This window comes from Schistocerca serialis, chromosome 5 (genome assembly GCF_023864345.2).
Source record: "Schistocerca serialis cubense isolate TAMUIC-IGC-003099 chromosome 5, iqSchSeri2.2, whole genome shotgun sequence".
Taxonomy (NCBI): Eukaryota; Metazoa; Arthropoda; class Insecta; order Orthoptera; family Acrididae; genus Schistocerca; species Schistocerca serialis.
The window spans coordinates 19,791,507-19,805,488 of record NC_064642.1 but is presented as its reverse complement, the minus strand read 5'-3'; the positions used below and the strand labels follow the sequence as shown (position 1 = coordinate 19,805,488).

At 36.7% G+C, this 13,982-nt stretch overlaps 1 protein-coding gene across 2 annotated transcripts in view; it reads right to left on the bottom strand.

The window, feature by feature from the left end:
- Positions 1 to 10,477: 10,477 nt before the first annotated feature.
- The window catches only part of LOC126481011 (catenin alpha), a 152,473-nt gene continuing 148,968 nt past the window's right edge, over positions 10,478 to 13,982 (bottom strand). For both annotated transcript variants that reach the window (XM_050104467.1, XM_050104468.1), the window contains one exon: positions 10,478 to 11,305. In XM_050104467.1, the coding sequence (XP_049960424.1) occupies positions 11,141 to 11,305 (165 nt within the window). In that variant the 3' untranslated portion in view covers positions 10,478 to 11,140. The remainder of the gene's footprint in view (positions 11,306 to 13,982) is intronic.

Genomic DNA, 13,982 nt, shown 5'->3' with positions numbered 1-13,982 from the left:
CTGTTGAGAGGCCAGACAAACGTGTGGTTCCTGAAGAGGGGCAGCAGCCTTTCCAGTAGTTGCAGGGGCAACAGTCTGGATGATTGACTGATCTGGCCTTGTAACACTAACCAAAACGGCCTTGCTGTGGTGGTACTGGGAATGGCTGAAAGCAAGGGGAAACTACAGCCGTAATTTTTCCCAAGGGCATGCAGCTTTACTGTATGGTTAAATGATGATGGCGTCCTCTTGGGTAAAATATTCCGGAGATACAATAGTCCCCCATTCGGAACTCCGGGTGGAGACTACTCAAGAGGACGTCGTTATCAGGAGAAAGAAAACTGACATTCTACGGATCGGAGTGTGGAATGTCAGATCCCTTAATCGGGCAGGTAAGTTAGAAAATTTAAAAAGGGAAATGGATAGGTTAAAGTTAGATATAGCGGGAATTGGTGAAGTTATAAATACAAAATCAAATAGGGGTAATGCAGGAGTAGGTTTAATAATGAATAAAAAAATAGGAGTGTGGGTAAGCTACTACAAACAGCACAGTGAACACGTTATTGTGGCCAAGATAGGTACAAAGCCCACGCCTACAACAGTAGTACAAGTTTATATGCCAACTAGCTCCACAGATGATGAAGAAATTGATGAAATGTATGATGAGATAAAAGAAATTATTCAGATAGTGAAGGGAGACCAAAATTTAATAGTCATGGGTGACTGGAATTCGATAGTAGGAAAAGGAAGAGAAGGAAACGTAGTAGGTGAATATGGAATGGGAGTAAGGAATGAACGAGGAAGATGCCTGGTAGAATTTTGCACAGAGCATAACTTTATCATGGCTAACACTTGTTTCAAGAACCATAAAAGAAGGCTGTATACATGAAAGAAGCCCAGAGATACTGGAAGGTCTCAGATAGACTATATAATGGTAAGACAGAGATTCGGGAACCAGGTTTTAAATTGTAAGACATTTCCAGGGGCAGATGTGGACTCTGACCACAATCTATTGGTTATGAATTGTAGATTAAAACTGAAGAAACTGCAAAAAGGTGGGAATTTAAGGAGATGGGACCTGAATAAACTGAAAGAACCAGAGGTTGTACAGAGTTTCAGGGAGAGCATAAGGGAACAATTGACAGAAACGGGGGAAAGAAATACAGTAGAAGAAGAATGGGTAGCTCTGAGGGATGAAGTAGTGAAGGCAGCAGAGGATCAAGTAGGTAAAAAGACGAGGGCTAATAGAAATCCTTGGGTAACAGAAGAGATATTGAATTTAATTGATGAATGGAGAAAATATAAAAATGCAGTAAATGAAGCATGCAAAAAGGAATACAAACGTCTCAAAAATGAGATCGACAGGAAGTGCAAAATGGCTAAGCAGGGATGGCTAGAGGACAAATGTAAGGATGTAGAGGCTTATCTCACTAGCGGTAAGATAGATACTGCCTACAGGAAAATTAAAGAGACCTTTGGAGAAAAGAGAGCCACTTGTATGAATATCAAGAGCTCAGATGGAGACCCAGTTCTCAAAGAAGGGAAAGCAGAAAGGTGGAAGGAGTATATAGAGGGTCTATACAAGGGCGATGTACTTGACGGCAATATTATGGAAATGGAAGAGGATGTAGATGAAGATGAAATGGGAGATAGGATACTGCGTGAAGGGTTTGACAGAGCACTGAACGACCTGAGTTGAAACAAGGTCCAGGGAGTAGACAACATTCCATCAGAACTACTGACGGCCTTGGGAGAGCCAGTCCTGACAAAACTCTACCATCTGGTGAGCAAGATGTATGAGACAGGCGAAATACCCTCAGACTTCAAGAAGAATATAATAATTCCAATCTCAAAGAAAGCAGGTGTTGATAGATGTGAAAATTACCAAACTATCAGTTTAATAAGTCACAGCTGCAAAATACTAACGCAAATTGTTTACAGAAGAATGGAAAAACTTTTAGAAGCCAACCTCGGGGAAGATCAGTTTGGATTCCGTAGAAATGTTGGAACATGTGAGGCAATACTGACCTTATGACTTATTTTAGAAGAAAGGTTAAGGAAACACAAACCTACATTTCTAGCATTTGTAGACTTAGAGAAAGCTTTTGACAATGTTGACTGGAATACTCTCTTTCAATTTCTAAATGTGGCAGGGGTAAAATACAGAAACCAGACGGCAGTTGTAAGAGTAGAGGGGCATGAAAGGAAAGCAGTGATTGGGAAGGGAGTGAGACAGGGTTGTAGCCTCTCTCCGATGTTATTCAATCTGGATATTGAGCAAGCAGTAAAGGAAACAAAAGAAAAATTCGGAGTTGGTATTAAAATCCATGGAGAAGAAATAAAAACTTTGAGGTCGGCCAATGGCATTGTAATTCTGTCAGAGACAGCAAAGGACTTGGAAGAGCAGTCGAATGGAATGGATAGTGTCTTGAAGCGAGGATATAAGATGAACATCAAGAAAAGCGAAACGAGGATAGTGGAATGTAGTCTAATTAAGTCGGGTGATGTTGAGGGAATTAGATTAGGAAATGAGACACTTAAAGTAGTAAAGGAGTTTTGCTATTTGGGGAGCAAAATAATTGATGATGGTCGAAGTAGAGAGGATATAAAATATAGACTGGCAATGGCAAGGAAAGCGTTTCTGAAGAAGAGAAATTTGTTAACATCGAGTATAGATTTAAGTGTCAGGAAGTCATTTCTGAAAGTATTTGTATGGAGTGTAGCCATGTATGGAAGTGAAACATGGACGATAACTAGTTTGGACAAGAAGAGAATAGAAGCTTTCGAAATGTGGTGCTACAGAAGAATGCTGAAGATTAGATGGGTAGATCATATAACTAATGAGGAGGTATTGAATAGGATTGCGGAGAAGAGGAGTTTGTGGCACAACTTGACAAGAAGAAGACACCGGTTGGTAGGACATGTTTTGAGGCATCAAGGGATCACAAATTTAGCATTGGAGGGCAGCATGAAGGGTAAAAGTTGTAGAGGGAGACAAAGAAATGAATACACTAAACGGATTCAGAAGGATGTAGGTTGCAGTAGGTACTGGGAGATGAAGAAGCTTGCACAGGATAGAGTAGCATGGAGAGCTGCATCAAACCAATCTCTGGACTGACCACCACAACAACAACAACACCTGTAAATAAATCATTTACTATTGTTGGGTCCTTGCGAGCACTTGAATATTTACAAAGTAGTATACACTTACAGTTATTTGTGACATTATCATTAACAACATTCACAAAAAAGGATTTTAAGTGGTCTTTTGACATTTTCCCACTTGTGTTAGCCTCCAAAGGTATGGTCTTCAGTAGCCTTTTTAACTTTCAGGCTGAAAGTTTTTCCTGAAGACACTTTTTTTTTCCTTTGGTGTCCACTCACTGAAAGTCCAACACATAATTTACAATTGTCAGACTGGACCAAGGCAACTGTTGATTTTTCTCCTTTTTAGATAGTGTTGCACCATATGTTAGTTCATTATTGAACCCACTTTAATCAGTGTTCCAAATGAATTGTTGCTCTGGAAACTTGCAGTTTTTTGGTTCACTTGATCTTCCTGTGCATCTCCAACTGTCATGAACGCAGTGTCTGTTTACAGTACTTTCAGTATTGTTTCTTGAGGCATGCTATGAAAGATGGAGAACATTTCAACTTTGTTTGGCCAACTTCTTTTGCATTTTGCACTGCCCAAAAAACAGACACATTTCCCTTCATTCCCTGCTGGGTCAAATGGGGATAGAAAGTGTTGTTTTATCTTCAGTTCTTTGGCTGGCTTGTTTCCTCTAAATGAATGGTCATTATGTTTTTTTTTCTCTCCACATAATCAAATATTACTTTGATGTTTGATGTGCTTTTTAATTGATGGATGTCTCTTCAATACTGTAATTAGTAACAGGTCACAGCTTTATGTGGAGGTGTATAGTAATAATCATAAGTACATTCAAGAAATTATTCCAAAAATTTTGTTTAAATGCTAACAATATTGGATTTCTTTCCTGGTGAAGGTTCATGCTCACCAGAACTGTTAGCTTCTTTTTGAGGAGCACTGTTTTTGAACACTATTAATCACATTATTGTCTATAAAATCATTTTCTTCATCCAGTACCCTATTCAGTGTTATTTCAGTTGAGCATTCAAATGAATGTTCATGTTTCTGAATAATCAGATCTACCAAAAACATTGCAAAACTATAACATCATCTTAACTTGGATCCCACAATATTTAAAACATCCCAAGCATTATTTTTTGCTGTATATGTATGAATATACTGACACAAATCTACTAAACACAACTATTTCTACAGAAACTGAGTGACTGGTGTATTAACCCCTCGCCCCCCCCTCCCCCTCCTCCGCCCTCCTTCAAGACACCAAGTGCTCTTGTGTACAAATCAAGGGCAACATAATCACACCCTGCCACTGATGTGGTTAGAAATGTGAGATAGGTCTATGCACAAATGTTTACACATAAATTCTTGTTCAAGCCAAGAGAAGTCCCTTGTCAGTATCCACTGTTAACTCTGTTTGGTAAGGCTCCTACACATTTGACCAATTTTCTAGAATGAGAGGATTTTCATTTTCATGGAGGATCTTTGACTGACAGATTATTGAAATAACCCAGAGTCCTTGTGTTTCATGTCCCCGTATGCCTTTCATTTACTGGTCACATGAGGGAGGAGGGAGTTCAGGGCTGCAAAATTACTGAAAAACAGTCTATGTAACTGTTGTTTCATTCCACATAAGTCTCATGAAATGATCATTACGAGAAAATTAGATGCCATATTGAGCTTTACTATCAATCATCTCTCCAACCACTTTTTAACGGAACAGGAACCAGAGTGAGGAATATAGTGGTACCAGAAGTACCCTCCACCACACGCAGTACGGTGGCTTGTGGAGTGTGTGTGTGTGTGTGTGTGTGTGTGTGAGTGTGTGTGTGTGTAGATGTTGGTTGATATTAGAAGTTTATACTACCATCTAAAATGTATGCAGTGCATCATGCCCTTTTGCACAGCCTGAGTGATTCCGCTTACTGAGCTGGTGATTTATTTGTTACCTACAACAGCTGACTATAAAGATGCAAGCATACTTTGTCTGATTCATCAAATGGGCCTGGTCCCCTAAGCAGTCCCAACAATGGAGCTGCATTTGCATGTTGTATAACAGGCCTATAGTGTTTGCTTGCTTAGTACCAAACACCAAATTTGTATGCAAAGCAATTAGGTACAATTCCACCTGAAGAGGAATGTATGAAACTTATTTCAGCTGTAAATAGTAAGTTCTTCCTATTCCCTTTGTGAGTGATTATAAGGAAAGTTCAACTGAAAAGATATGAAACATTGTAACATCAAACTGGTTGAACTTTGCGTATGCTGCTTTGTGGTAATGTACAGACACATCTAGGGATGTGAAGTAGTGTCTAGCATGTCCGTAAAAAATTCAAAGTTGTGCCCTCACCATGGACGGTGAGACTCCTCATCTTTTTGGACAAGCGAGGTACGATACTCACCAAATTCCTCGAGCACGGAAAAACTATTTACAGTGATGCATACTGTGAGAGATCCCATAACATATGCAAGTCCTTCAAGAGCAAATGGCCTGGGCTGGTCATGGAGGGCGTGATTCTGCTTTGCAATAATGTTCGTTGATATTACTCCATGTCACACAAAGTGCAATGGCCAAATTCAAGTGAGAGCATCAACCCTACACCCCAGACACGTTGCCCTGCAACTTCCATGTGTTTGGACCACTAAAAAAAAATCTCGCAGGGAATCATTTCAACTCGGACAATGAACTGAAGAACACAGTGGAGGACTGGCTCCTGCCATGGGGAAGAGGGAATCTTTCAGCTCTTGAAACAGTGGGACAGTTGTGCTCAGACCTCTGGGGATTACTCTGAATACAGGCTTCAATTATACTCTCGGCATTGTTTCTTAGCTTTTCTTTTGAACTCCCCTCATACATGGCACTGAAGTGAATTGCAACACCAAGAAGAACAGCAAATAACCAAAATTTAAAAATTGTGTGTATTTAGTGTAGTAAGAATACTATATGATTAAACGTTTAGGTGATATTGATGGTGTACAGGGTGTGAAGTTCAACGCGCAGAGCAGCCAGCTCTAGCAGCAGCAATGGCTCTGGCCCAAATGACACACAGGGTTACATCATTCCATGTTGCTTCAAGTCTATGCTCAGGGTAAACAATTGTAGTGCCTGGCGACTAGTGGCATGGCAATCACTTGACAACCTGCCCTTCACATGTGTGGTTACACTGAAATGTTATTCATTTGCATATTGAAGTATGTAGTACACTTTATGTCAGTTTAATGTTCATGTTTAACATGGACAACACTTTCGAGACTACTACAGGAACTGTTTTGTTGACGGCCTCCTTAAAGTATCCAGGGTACTACTGATGCTGGTGTAGAGGGATGTTTGCACTTTTGTTATTCAGCATTCAGAAATGTTGTCATTTTTCATTATTATTTTATTTAAAAAATTCAGTGTACTTTTATTCTCTAAGAAAACTGAAAAGAGGGGAGGGCATGACCTGTTCTTTTCGCAAACAGGGAAAACAATTAGCTGTCACAAAAGTGTAGTATAGCATTTTTAAGGGAATAAGGTAAGAAAATTTTGTGAAAATATGTGAACAAAAACCAAAGTATATAGAAGAAAACGGAAACACCTTTCTCATCAATGGGAAAGAAGTTCAGATAAATATTAAACATTACTATTCTTTCAATGGACTTCAGGATTTTTAGGCAGTATACATTAAGGGGAGCTGGAATGATGAAAGTGACAAAATTAATGTTTTTTGTTTTTTTTCATTATAAAATTATTTGGAGTTTTCTGAATAAATCAAATCAAGTTTCAGCCTTTTAAGTGAATTCTAAGTGTGTTTTTCATCGCTGCAAAGTTGACGCGTCGCGTAAACGGTTGTAGCGACTTGGTGTGTCACCTCTGACGGCGCCGATTGCTGGCTGCAAGCAGGGTATTTTTACGGAATTAGACAGTGTTTTGTTTTCCAACATTGTATGGCTTCACCTCTGTGACAAGTGACTGCTCATATCGGTAAACATAAACACTATAGCATGTGTGTTGACTTGTGGAGTTTGCTTTGTTTAGTTTAGCTGTTCAATTTTGCATATTTGATGAATTTTGCTCATACCTGTTTTACATATTTGGTTCGTGGATATCAATATGCCCCGTTTCAGCAGTCGAGCATTTAAGAAAAGGCACAAAAGAGTGGAAGAAGAAATCTTTTTTCGTTTTGAAGGGAGATGCTGCTCAGACTGCTTCACCAACTACTCCAAAGAATGTGATAGAAATCCTTCCAGCAAGAAACTTTGTGACAGCAAAGAAAAATTTGAAAACTATGGAAGTGACAGTAATGATGTGAATGAAATAATTAACATTTCCTTAATGAGATTTTCACTCTGCCAGGAAGTTTCAACATTTCCTTGTTCTCTAATATTTTGAAACATAATGTATTATGCCAAGTTTGCACAGAAAGAGGACTGTAATTGAAAATAGCTTCACACATTGGTTTGGCATGTAAAATGTTATTGAAGTGTAACAAATGTGCTGCAGAAGTTTTGTTTTCTAATTCTAACAGTATTCCTCGTAGTGGTAATAGTGGAAAGAAGGTGTACGATATAAATGTTAGGCTAGTGTATGGCTTGTGTTGCATCGGTAAGGGCAGTGCTGCAGGGACAATGTTATGTGGAATTATGAACTTGCAAAAACCACCAACCAAGTTTGGATTTTATAATGATTTGGTGGAATCTACTGCTGAAGATATTGCTCAAGCAACAATGACGAAAGCAGTTGAAGAATCTGTGACAGATTAAGGGGAATTGTAGAGATTTAACCATTGCTTTAGATGGATCATTGCAATGTAGAGGTCATAAATCTCTAAATGGAGTTGCGACAGCTACCAGTGGAGACAGTTGCAAAGTAATTGATGTTTCTATCCTCTCAAAACATTGTAGGTGCAAGGGCAATACCAAGGACGAACACAGTGAAAGTTGTGAAGCAAATTTTCACAGCACGAGTGGAGCGATGGAAGTAGAGGGACTGACAGCAATTTTTTCCAGATCACAGGAGTGGTATAATGTACGATACACTAACTATCTAGGAGATGGTGATTCTAAGGGATTTAAAGCTTTAGAGAACCCAGACTTTAAGGCAATGAAATTCACATTAAAAAACAGGAGTGCATTGGACATGTGCAGAAGCGCATGGGGGCTCGCTTGTGCAAACTACAGCAGACATTAGGATCCCAGAAGCTTAGTGATGGTAAGACCCTTGAAGGAAGAGGAAGATTGACAGATGAAACAGTTGATAGATGGCAGAGGCATTACGGGTGTGCAATTAGGCAAAATACAAGAAGCATTGAGCATATGAGGAGAGCAGTATGGGCATTATTTTTTCATACTGCACCAACAAATGAGCACCCACAACGTGCACTGTGCCCCACACTCAAGGTGTAAGTACCTATCAGGAAAGGAATATGCCCATATAAACAGTTTGCCAAATGCTATTATTGATGTAATTAAGCCCATATTCAGAGATTTATCACAGCCAAGTTTATTGGAAAAGTGTTTACATGAGAAAAGACAAAATCCAAATGAAAGTGTAAATAATTTAATTTGGATTAGGATTCCCAAAAGTGTGTGTGTGTGAACAGATAAAAACATTGCATTTTGAAGTGCTTAATTGCTGAAGGAAGACTAAGAGGTGCAGGAAGAAGAGAGAAAAGTCTACAACATGCAGCAAAAGGGAAGAAAAGACCAGTGAAAAGGAAACACTGGAAAAAGAAGAGGATGCTGCTAATCCATCATATGGGGCAGGACTGTATTAAAAAAACTTGGGAAGCCATTTCCCATAACTTTAAAATTTTCATCTTTGAGGAACATTTTCTCAAAAACTGCTAACAGTATATCATTGAAATTTATACACAATATTGTTTACTTCTTTTCCTTCGTGTTTATAACAAATTGTAAAAAAAAAAAAAATGTATAATTCAAGAGTTATAGAAGAAAAAATGCAAAATTTTAGAGAAAAAATTAGCATGTGTTTAAAAAAAAATGTAAAACAAAAACCAATAAATATTTCTTAACACGGCATTATAACTTTGTAGAGAAATATTCACTGAACATGTAGTCCAAATTTCAGAGCAATATGTTTAATGGTTTTAGAAAAAAATGTTCCTTCCATTTGCTAAAATTAACATGGATGAAATGGATTGTTCCAGCTCCCCTTAACATTTCACTACTGCACCCAGCCAGCACTTAAAAACAGTCTATTATCCTTATATGAGTAATATGTTGCTTGAACCAAAAACAGAAATTACGTATGGATGAATCACTTGTACACTTACACTAAAATTTCTCTTTAAAGCTTTTACGATTGTTGTATCAGTAGATTCTTATTTTACAAGCGTAAGTGTGGATTCACAAAATATTTATCATGTGGAAAACATTTCACTGCAGTTATCCTTCAAAACAGTGGAAGGGTTTTAAGGAAGGAGTTAATCTCTTTACATTATCACATCTTTATTTTCCAACACCTTTTCTCAGCTTATTCATTTTACAACTGGTTAAAATACTGGACTGGAGGTTATACTTTATAAACAAAAATATTCATTCTAAAGTCACTAATCTAAAATAGTCATATGCTTATTTTTATAACAACATTTAAATAAATTTAGAACTTTACAAAATTAAAATCAGACATGCCACAACTTTTCATAGTATGGTGAGCACAATTTAGTATTATTCTTAATATTTCTTTAAAAGAAAAGTTTATAAATACAGAAAATAATTTGCAGTATCTGCTTCCCATTATGGCATGACAACGTTAACAATGATTTAAAATTCTATTCCATTTTTGGTAAGTTATATTTCCCCATGTCACTAAAAAGAACTGCTAGCATTCTCTGAATCAGAAATTGTATAATGGCAGTTCTTTCTACAAACATAAATTCCAATCTGGAGAGAACCACAATAATAAAATATAATTTTCTTAAATTCATTTGAAAAAGTTGAATAATTTTATAGGTTACATAAATAAATACATCACACAACTATAAACATCATTGTATTCTTTCACAGTTTCCTCTTTTATGAAACATGTCCAATCTTATGAAACACAGCTCATTCACTCTCCCTCTACCAAACATGAAAACACACAGTGTCTTTCAATTTCCTACAGTACATACCATTTCTGCATAGTATACTCTACTATGCTTCTAACAGGAATGATCACTAACTGATTCTGTAAATATAGATCTTGCTGAGAAGACCAAAATAAAGAATTATCTATTGCACTAACCATTTTAATAATGACACTACATTGTAAGGGAAATGATGATTTAAAATACTTATCAAATGTGTTTTTTTTTTTTTTTTTTGCAAAAGTATGAAGGATAAAACATGAGCAAAGTAATACAACTGACAGACTATGTTTAAGGAAGATGGTTTTTTTTAAAAAAAAAAAAAAAACTACACTAAGAGTTGCTCACATGACTGACTAAAATAAATAAAAATGCAGCTGCAGAAAGTCATGTACAGAATATTAATCTACATACACATAAAATTAATACTTACATACACTGAATTTAATATTTACTGTCTATATACACTGAAAATACTTCTGCTATCTATCACAAATAATTCTCGAAACAGTAAATAGGAACCACATGATAGATTTACAGTTCTAATGCGGATTTTTTCTCCACCATCATACCCTTCATGGCAAGAGCTCAAAACAAACACTATTTGAAACAGTTGGCTAAAAACATTAAAATTGCATTATACAGAGTTCTATTCTGCAACGGGGAAAAAAGCAGTTTTAACACATTCCTACCAGAAAATCAGTTCAACATTGTTGAACCATTCAAAATGCAGTTTTTTGCTGTAATCAATTTCAGATAAATACTGGATTACTGTTGTAAATACAAAAACATGAATCTGCTATCTGAACCATTACAGTGGCCACACTATGAAGATTATAGCTTCTGTGATTTACTTGTGGCAAAATACTTCACAAATATGGAATAATGCATGCTTTGAGCCCTCATTTGTAGGAAGATGGTCTAAGCTAGAACTGTAAAAAAATACTTAGGTTTTAGTGGTTCCATATATTTTTGTATAATCTTATATAGACTCCGTAGGACTCTGGAATTCACTAAGGGCCTTAATTGGATTCTGTACTTTCTTTTGAGAACCTTTTCGAACCTTTGCTCTAACTTCTTCTGGCTTCTCTGGGCGTACTAAAGGTTTCTTCTCAGGTGCTTTCATCTTCCACACTACTATTGGGGACTGGAAAAAAAATACATGTGTAAGTGTGCAACATTGAGACTGGGAGTAACTCCATAATTAAATGATTATAATGAGTAGAATAGCTCCAATTGAAAGCAAATTTTCTTACAATTGTTGAACTTAATTAAGGTTTTTTAGTTGCAAAAGATACAAGTTGCAGGAATAAGATCTACATTAAAAGTGAACCAGCTACTAAAACTTCAAAGTTCATCTCAAAAAAATAAAGTTAAAAATTATCTTTTTGTTTCTTTCCAGATAACTGACTGCAGCCCTAGTACACATCAAAATCCCTGCACAACAGTACTGTAGCACACTGCAGGAGAAGCCCAATTAAAAACCGCACAGCCTACTGATAAAAGTACAGTAATTCATTTAGTGCATTTGAAAGAGAACAATGCTGCAACAGTCTGTTCTTCTGTTCAAAGTTAGTGTTTCTGACCCATAAAGTCACTCTGGTTTAATTATTGTACTGTAATGGCTTAGTTTTATGTGCTTGGAGATACATTTCTTAGTAGATATTTTGGGGAAGTTGGTATGCAGTTTCCATTTCCATGTTTCGGTGTCCGATTCCATTTGCTTATGTTTCCATTTCATTTTCCTGGGCGGTTTCATCAAGACATTTTAATTGTGGAACTCACTTTATTTTGCCATATTTCATCTCCATGAATTTTGGTGCTTGTTTGTTGCAGGATATCTGGAGACCAACTTTTCTGCAGTTTCTTTCAAAAGTTCAATTTGATCTTGTACTGATGAAATGTTGTGAGTTAAGACTGCAAAATTATCTCCAAATGCCAGGCAAACTGCAGGTTACTTGTGTCTGCTAAAGTGACTGCTTGGTCAATTTTGATGACTGATTTCTGTCTGTACCAGTCTTGTATCACTTTCTCATGGACACAGCTGAAAATTCTTTCTCCCATTTTGATTTTGAACAGTTCTCCCATTAACTAAACCTTGGAGTTGCGTCTTTGTGTCTGTCAGTGTCTGTTTTATAACTGCAAGTGTTTCAGATCTAACTCCTGTCCTTTTAATATCAGGAAGAGTTATTTGTGGTCAACTGAGTCATAGGCTTTTTTGAAATCAACAAGTGTGCAGACTACATTCCTACTACAAATTCTCTGATATCTCAGTATTAGCTTTAGGTTCAAGAGTTGTTCTGTGCGCAAACATCCTGGTCTCTCATTTTTGGTTGATATTGTTTCTGTGCTCAATCAAGAAGACACTGGGGTTTAATTTTGTACACAACCAATGTTAGTGAGATTCCCCTGTAGTTAATCACATTTGTTCAGTGTTCCTTCTTGTGAAATGAATGAATTAACACATTTTTCCAATCTTCTGTTTGCCAAATGTCTTGCAAGATTTTGATAATTTCTTTTATGGTGTCTGAGGCTGCTGACTTGAGGATTTCTGCTTCTATTTTATCTTCCTCTCATGCTTTACTGTTTCTGAGTCTTTTGATCTGTCTGGAAATTTCTTCTTGACCTGGCAGTAACAAATTTGGATAAGTGTTCTCAGGTTTTTGTTGTGGAAATTTTTATGTTGGAGCTGGGCAGTTAAGTAGTTCTTTAAAAGATATTGCAAGTTCCTTGAAGGGATTATTGAGAACCAATTGCCCATTTTATTTCTTGAAGCAGATACTTTGTAGTTGATGTCCTGAGTTTTAAAGTCCTTACAGAATTTGGAAGTGTGCGTTTTTAAAACGAACACGGATTTGCGAGAAATTGAGAAAAGCTATTTAATTTGTGCACTAACTTTCTAAATGCTTCTTTCGTGCCATTGTTACATTATAAGATGCAGATGTGATTGTCAGACAAGAGACTGAATTTCTAATGTTATATTTTGGTAATGTAATGAATCATTAAAACCTGAAAATTGATGCCTTTAAAAATGTGTGAAAGATACTGAAATTGCACACACTTTTTTTAAATTACATTAACATTATCTTGACTGCGAAAAATATAGCATGTACAATTCTACATTTCACAACACTACAGCAGTGATGCAAGTCCTCCTCTGCAGAGAAGCGAGTGGACAAGGCTGAACAGAATAAGAACTGGCCACGCCAGGTGCAACGCTATGATGCACAAGTGGGGACTCCGGAAATCTCCAGCCTGTGATTGTGGGGCCCAAGAACAAACTGTTCAACACATTGTTAGAGACTGTCCTCAGAGGAAGTATTCTGTACCATATAGTGACTTTATTAATGCTACTCCCTCTGCTATTAGTTGACTTCAATCATTAGATATTGAACTATGATTAAATGTATCTGCCTTTTTTTAAAACTTGCAATTTTATCAGTCAAAGTAGTCAGTAATATTAAGTTAGTGATTTTCACAATTTAAAAATGTGTATAAAATTTGTGTCAAAAAGTAAAAACTTAAGTATATGTAAAATTAAACTTTATGTACTTGTCAATGTTTGCTGTTGTTGCCATACGATAAATAAATAAATAAAATACCTTATTGTATCAGACTTCATTGGAATCTTTCCTTATGGATAAGCTGGTTTTTATACCACAATCAACATATTGCATTATATCCCCAGACAATAAGTTTGACTAATTATCCCAATGATTGTTGTGGAAGCTGTATACAACCCTTTTTTGTCTTAACAAAAACAGAATGCGAAAAAGTGCTGATAGAGAATGAAACCTTCCTTTGTCTTCCAATATATCTACATT